At 38.8% G+C, this 7,050-nt stretch overlaps 1 protein-coding gene across 1 annotated transcript in view; it reads right to left on the reverse strand.

Moving 5' to 3' along the window:
- The window catches only part of TENM1 (teneurin transmembrane protein 1), a 285,933-nt gene that overhangs the window by 7,858 nt on the left and 271,025 nt on the right, over positions 1 to 7,050 (reverse strand). Inside the window, exon 18 of the mRNA XM_010854080.1 lies at positions 1,942 to 2,238. Coding sequence (XP_010852382.1) covers positions 1,942 to 2,238 — 297 coding nt within the window. The remainder of the gene's footprint in view (positions 1 to 1,941; positions 2,239 to 7,050) is intronic.

The raw sequence follows: 7,050 nt of genomic DNA on the forward strand, positions 1-7,050 counted from the left end.
GTTTTTAAAGAATTATTGCCAAGTAAGTTTCTACAGCCAAAAGAATTTATGTGAAAAAGAAGAATTCATGTGAAATTTGCTTCACATGATTCTTTGCTGAAATAACTGTGATGAAGTAATCAGTTAATTTAGAAAAGGGAAACAATAAAATTCTTCATTAATGTCAGAGAAGAGGCTAAATAACTGAAGTTTAAGTTTCAACAAGCTTTTCTGTCACTGTATAGACAGTTTAAAGGGAAAGATTTATGAGACCTAGAAGCAATTGTCTATAGGCAGTTAGCTCAGCAGCCAGACTGTGGCGCTAATGAGGTTAAGGCTCTGAGTTCAAACCTATAAATATTCCTGTGGGATCTTAGTTCCCCAACCAGGGATTGAACCTGGGTCCTTGGCAGTGAAAGCGTGGCATCCTAACCACTGGACTGTGAGGGAAGTCCCTCAAAGCTGTACATACTCCTAAGGCATGTCAGCTCCTTCACGAGTCACATGTAGACCTGTGGGAGGATCAGAGCAAACAAATCCTCATTCTTGAAAAAACTAATCAGCCTATATTCTGCTAGTGATCAGTGGCACCTTTTTCTTTTTCTTTTTTTCATATAAGGTCATCTTACATGCCTTGCCTCTGTGAACATACAACAAATATTTGGATTCAGTTAATTTTGTAATAAGTTTAGCACTTTGTGGACATTAATCATATGATTTTGCTAATCATTCTTGTTAACCAAAATTCAAAAGAGAAAACACCCACTCTATAAGATTCAGATGTTCCCAGTGTAGAGTGTGGATTAGAGATTTCATTGATTTCTTCAGCAGAAAAGGACAGAGGGTACAGACAGCAAAGGACTCAGTCCTTTACCCTGGCTCCCAAGTGGAGTTCTGCTTTATCTCCTAGACATTTCTAATTTGGCAAATTTCCCAGTGACTGACTCTGGGAAATAGTACAATGGCTTTATAATAACATACAACCCCTGGCACACTTTAAAAAAAGCTTTCAGGGGTATATCAAAAGGCCTAGCATTATTTGGTGCAAATAGTGAAATTTCACCACGTGAGTTATGAGCACCCATGACTTTTCTAAGAACTTCTAGGGGTTAATCCATACTGACTCCCCTTGAAACCTCAGGGGAAAAAGTTTTTCAGTTTTCCCAGAAATTAATTCAGGACTAATGAACTGAGTTGAAAGGATAGATTTAGGGGAAAAGAGACAGCATCTTAGGATGTCAGAAATTGAGATGGCAGACAGAGATCAATTTCTCTTATTGTATTCTGCTACTGGTCTGGCTAGAAACCATTTTGCTGTGTGAGGCTGATGTTTGACAAATGGATCCAGGGGGTGGGATTAAAATCCTTGCCCATTCCCAGCATACAGAGGCCAGGAGCTCCCATTACAGATGCTACTGGAGACTCATTGTGTACAAAGGAGTACTAACACCAAGGGAGCCCCACTGCTACTATTTCCTCAGAACCATTCCTTGGGAAAATATGTCCTCCAATGTATACCACTAAACCGTCACTGACTATCCTAACAAAATTAGAATTCCATATCCTCTGTGCAAGAGCCTCTTTTCCAGAGCTGAGATACATTAACATGCAATTTTATAATTTTCTACCTATTTTACTTCAGTGTGAGCTTTCATAGTAATAAAGATACATCTTCAGGAGCATGAACAAATATGCTCAAATGAGGAGAAAGCTAAGCCATTATCCTGACTTCAGTTTGAAAGAGTACCTGGCAGAGAGTGGGGCTAGGGAAAGTTTTCAGCTGAAAAACAGCTTATCCTTGTAGGTATAATTTGTGGTGGTTGTTGTTGCTACTTTTATGGAACAGGACAGCCAGAATACAGACTTCACTCCCACAGGTCCTCAGCAAGGCAGGTAATCAGTGCTGCTTTCAATGTTCTCATTCAGAAACTCAGAACTAGTTTATTTTCCCTACACACTTACCTTTTCTAAGTAGGTATAGCTCCAAATTTTCCCATCAGCCCAAGTTCTTGAAATTATTTTTCCACTCTGGTCATATTCCATTTTTTCATTCCATGTCCCTCTTTGAATAAATGTCACCAATCCCGAAGGTGAATATGTGATGTTCACTTCATTATATCTGCTTACAGGAGACCACAGAACAGGTCGTCCAGTCTGGTCATAAAGAATTCGAAGGGTGAATTTCCGATGGTCATCATAGATCTTGCCTGTGCGAGTCATATGATCAAAATCGATGGAGAGCAGGTTTCTGTTATGGGCCTACAAAAAAGAGATAGGAAGTACATTTGAAGCACTGCCTTAGTTCCCTTCATCAAGGGCATTCACAATCCCAAAGCTTTTTCTGTTTCTCCAGCAATGGGGTCTCTCTTGCCTTTGAATCTGAATGGCTTCTCCTTGGATGACAACCTGTCTTTATTCTCCCAGGAGACTTTACAACCTTGGAAGGCCGGGGCCATGTCTTAACTACTGGGATGTGCTAGATTCTCAGCATATGGTTGTTGACTGTTTTTTTCCAACTCAAGTCTCAACTGTGCTGATCCAGTTTTCAGTGATTATGTAATCTTACTTTATGTAAGTCAGACGCCTACAGAGGAATGGGGCTTCCTCCCCTGCTTTTAACAATGAAGTGGCTAGAACATAGAATGGTCAATTATTTACATAATTAGCAAGCAGGAAAAAGGAATATAGAGAGCCCCCTCTAATTTATACAGAGATTCCCTTCTCTGGCTTCCTCGTTCCTCTGGGCATGGAGTTTTATTGTAATACTTTGCATCTATCACAGGGGAACACAGAGCAACTCAGACTGTCTCCTAGACATGAAAGCCCACTCAGCAGTGTCTGCATGGAGGCCAGCAGGTAACTGTGGGAGGTATTGGTAGGTCCCCCAGTACTTGCAAGGGGGGCACCATTCAATGAGGTTGTGCAGCTTTAAGTCGTTGCCTCCTCCATTGGCCTAAAATAATCTTTATGCCAAAGAGGAATATTTTGGGGTGGCAAATTCATCTCCCCTACAAATAAACACGGAGAAACTTTGAGAAATGTAAACAACAGTGACCCGGGAGTCAGGAGACTGAAGTAGCTGCTTGTCTGTGCTAATTTTTTCTACTTGGGCCTTAGTTTTCATCTACAGTCATTTTTTCTACTTGGGCCTTAGTTTTCATCTGTGAAACGGGAGTAATGTTTAACACTCAACATCACACACCTGTGCTAAGAATTAAATGAGATTACATATACAGGTACCTGGTGATGTATAAAAACAATATTAGTAATTGTTATTTTTATTACTTTTAAAAATATTTATTTATTTTCTGCCATACCACAGGGCATGTGGGATCTTAGTTCCTCAACCAGAGATCAAACGTGTACCCCCTGCAGTGGAAGCGCGAAGTCTTAACTTTCCTAACCACCAGGGAGGTCTCAGTAATTGTTATTTTTAGATATGATTACTCTTCTCATCTCAGTTAGGCTTCTAAATGGGCCCATGTGTCAGATTCCAAAGTGACTGTAGGAACTGTCAACATGATCCAGGACAGAGTGTTAAATATCTGGTTAATGAGGTAGCGGAAAAAATTCAACATTAGGGTTTGACTACATTAATCATACTCATACTAAACCAATTCACTAGCTATTCAACTAAACTTTATGATAATTCATTTAAAATTTTTGTGGTCAAGGATTCCTTTAATTATCTGAAAGCTATACACTGTTTCCCCAGAAAAATGCATATAAACACATCAATGAACATTTTAAACAAAATCTCAAGTGGGCTCTGAAATCATGAAACTTTTAGGGGTCTTGAGTCCAATTTCAAAAACCTCAGAAAGAGGTTTTAAAAAATGTTAATTTTTTTTGCTGTTTAAAAAACTGAGATAAAACTGACATAAAACATTATATTAGTTTTAGGTGTATGGTATGATTCAGTATTGGTATATATTTCAAAATAATCACCACGATAAATCTAGTTGACATCCATCACCACATGTAGTTACAATTTTTTTTTCCAGAGATGAGGACTTTTAAGATCTATTCTCTTAGCAACTGTCAAGTATACAATACAGTATTATTCACTATAGTCACCATGCTGTACATTACATGCTCATATCTTTTAACTGAAACTTTGTACCTTTTGACCTCCTCCACCCATTTCACCCACCCTTCACTCCCTGCCTCTGGCCACCACCAATCTGTTCTCTCTCTGTATCTATTAGCTCTTTTTTTTTGCAGGGGGTGGGATTCAACATCTAAATGAGATGTAGAATTTTTATCTTAGTGGCCTGGATGAGTGCAAAGCCAACATTCTCATTTCAGACTATGGTCTTCCTTTGCTCCTTTTATGCACTTTGCTTTTTAAAATAACCTCTTTAAGTACCTCCCTCCAATTATAAAAGTGATATTTTTCCATTGCAGAAAAACTGGAAAGTATAGAAATATACAAAGAAAGTAATTATCTGTAATCCTATCCTCCAGCATGAATCACTGCTAATCACTGCTAATCATTTCCAGCATTTCATACCCACTTTTTAAAAATATAATCTTACACTTAAAGAATACAACAAGAATTGTTTCATATCCTACTGTTCAGCTAATGTTTTATCTCCATCATTCCTCATGTTATTAGATCTTCTGAATATGTGGATTTTAATGGTTATATCAACATGATAAACATTTATCTATCCTTTTTCCTATTGTTGGAAATTAGTTTTTGTTGTCCATTTTTCTTTCAATGTTCATGATTTGTTGAGAAGTTTTGTAAGTAATTATTTCCTTAATACAAACCCTATAAGGGAAATTACTGGGTCAAATGATAACATATTAAAGACTCCTGCTGCAACTTGAGATATTACTTTACAGTGCACAAAGGTTTACAAATGTATGCTCTTATTAACTAGCAGTGGAGGAGTTCCTGTCTGCATTGTAACCAGCACTGAGGATTATCATTGTTAGTAAGCTTTTCCCAATATGAGAGTGGAGAAAACGGTATGTTATTGTGGTTTAAATTTGCATGTATTTAATTACCAATGAGATTGAACCGTTTTAAATGGCTATTGGCCACACCTATGTCTTCTATGAATTGTCTGCTATTTTCAACGTTTTTTGGTTTCAGTTTCTTTATCAGCCAGCTAGGGCTAATGATATTTGCCCTTAGTTTTGAGCTGCAGAAAAAAAAAAAAAAGGACAGCAAGTGTTCCATGCTATGAATTCCAGAAGACTAGTGATTAGATATTCCAATTATTTGGGAGGAAGTCTTGCTAGCTGCAGTGGTAGGTTTCATTCATGGAATAGAGCCACAGATCGGGAAGCATGACTCTAACCACCTGTAGCCTATGTGTGCAGTGTTGTAGCATAAATACAAACTAACCTGCTGTTATAACCTAAAAGGTGATAGAGAAGCACATATTTCCTGTCTTTTGATACACAGGGCTTGGAAACCTACACAAAACCAGGTGTTCTTTCTTCAACTACCTTTCCTGTGGTTTTATAGCCACATATCTCTAACTGTAACACTGTTCATTTACAATAGCTGTAAAATATCCATGTACTCCCAGAGACAGTTGTAACTGTTACAATTTATGTTATAATGGTAGTTAAAGAGCCAAAGTATCAAGTGATTTTCAGTTCAACTAAATTTGTGGTTTTATTTGTCTGATAGATTAAGTTTACTACTCAAGAACACATTTCTTAATAAAATCATTACAGCAACACAAGCAAGGGACCAGTGTTGAAAATCCACTACAAAGCGAGCAGAGGAAAAGTCTGCCTAATATTCCTTCTCTGCCTGTCAAGACTTATGCTACCATGCTTCTCCGTTTTTGGATAATGCACTCTGATATTCAGATGTTGCTGAAACACTAGTTTCAAAGTCAGGTTTGGAAGGTAATGTGAAATTTGGCTCAGAGCTGTAAGGGGATGAAAGAATTGAAGATACCACAGCCCTCCATCTGGCGAGTCTCCTGTGGAACTTGTGAGAAGACTGTGGGAAAGAATGGTTTTCTTAGGTAAGCTCCTTGACCTTCCTTCTTGACTGCCTATGTGACTCCAGCCTGTATGGCAGGAAGCAGAACTAGGCTGACCGCCTCTGACTGCTGGGATCATGAGCGAGGTTGGAAAAGCAACGTGTTCATACAAGCTATTGTTTGCCTGAAAGACAGTAATAGCCCTTGACCCAAGTGTGGGCCATCAATCCTTATTTCAGCTCTTCCCCCAAACAATCTATAGCAATCCCTGACCTGGAAAAGAGAGGGGCAAAGCAAAGGTTGACGTTTGAGAATAGCCCCAAGTTAAAAAGGGTCCCTTTGGACAAGCTGCACATTGAACGAGAGATCTGAGTTTGGCAACTGATGAGCTGTCCACTGGGGTAAGGAAGCTGGACGTGGTAAAATTTTTCATAAGAAAGGATGTATTTGTGCTTTAATTTATTCTTTGGTTTTCCTTAGGCTTTTTTTCAGCTTTGCTGAAGATAAGTAAGGAGAAAGGCTTGCTTTTTGTTCACACTTGGACCAGAGAGGAAAGAGGAAAGAGTATGCCCTGGGGAGCCATGGGTTGTGTTGCCAGCAGGAATCAACGTACCTGCAAAGCATGGGCACAGGCCAAAGATCCAAAGAAAGGTGTCCTCTGCCTCCCCCCAGAGCCTTTCCTTGCTCTTTCTGAGGAGTTTGTGTTTTAATTGCTTAAGAGACAGTCCTTTCAACTCCCTTCAATTTGAAACTCATTCAATTAGTAGCCTAAAGATTATATTAGGTTGATCTATAAGACAACTGCTGGTGTTTGAGTGTTTTTTGGTCTACGAAAAGGGCAGCTTGCTATGGTTTAACCCAACACACACACACACCAACAGGAAAGTATTTAATCAAGAGCAAATTAACTTAGTGTAAAACTGTGCAAGTTAAATGGTATGGCAGAAATCAGGTGAGAGGAATGAATAAGGTTTTGAAGAAGAACTGGTATGCTCATTCGCACATACACACACAGTGCTAAACTCTAAGCTACAATCAGAGCAGCTGATTTTCTTTTGCAAGAAAGGAGGAGAAGGCTGAATTTTCAAGAATGCTATCTAGCATTTCAACTCACAAT

Source organism: Bison bison, unplaced genomic scaffold (genome assembly GCF_000754665.1).
Source record: "Bison bison bison isolate TAMUID 2011002044 unplaced genomic scaffold, Bison_UMD1.0 scf7180017864336, whole genome shotgun sequence".
Taxonomy (NCBI): domain Eukaryota; kingdom Metazoa; phylum Chordata; class Mammalia; order Artiodactyla; family Bovidae; genus Bison; species Bison bison.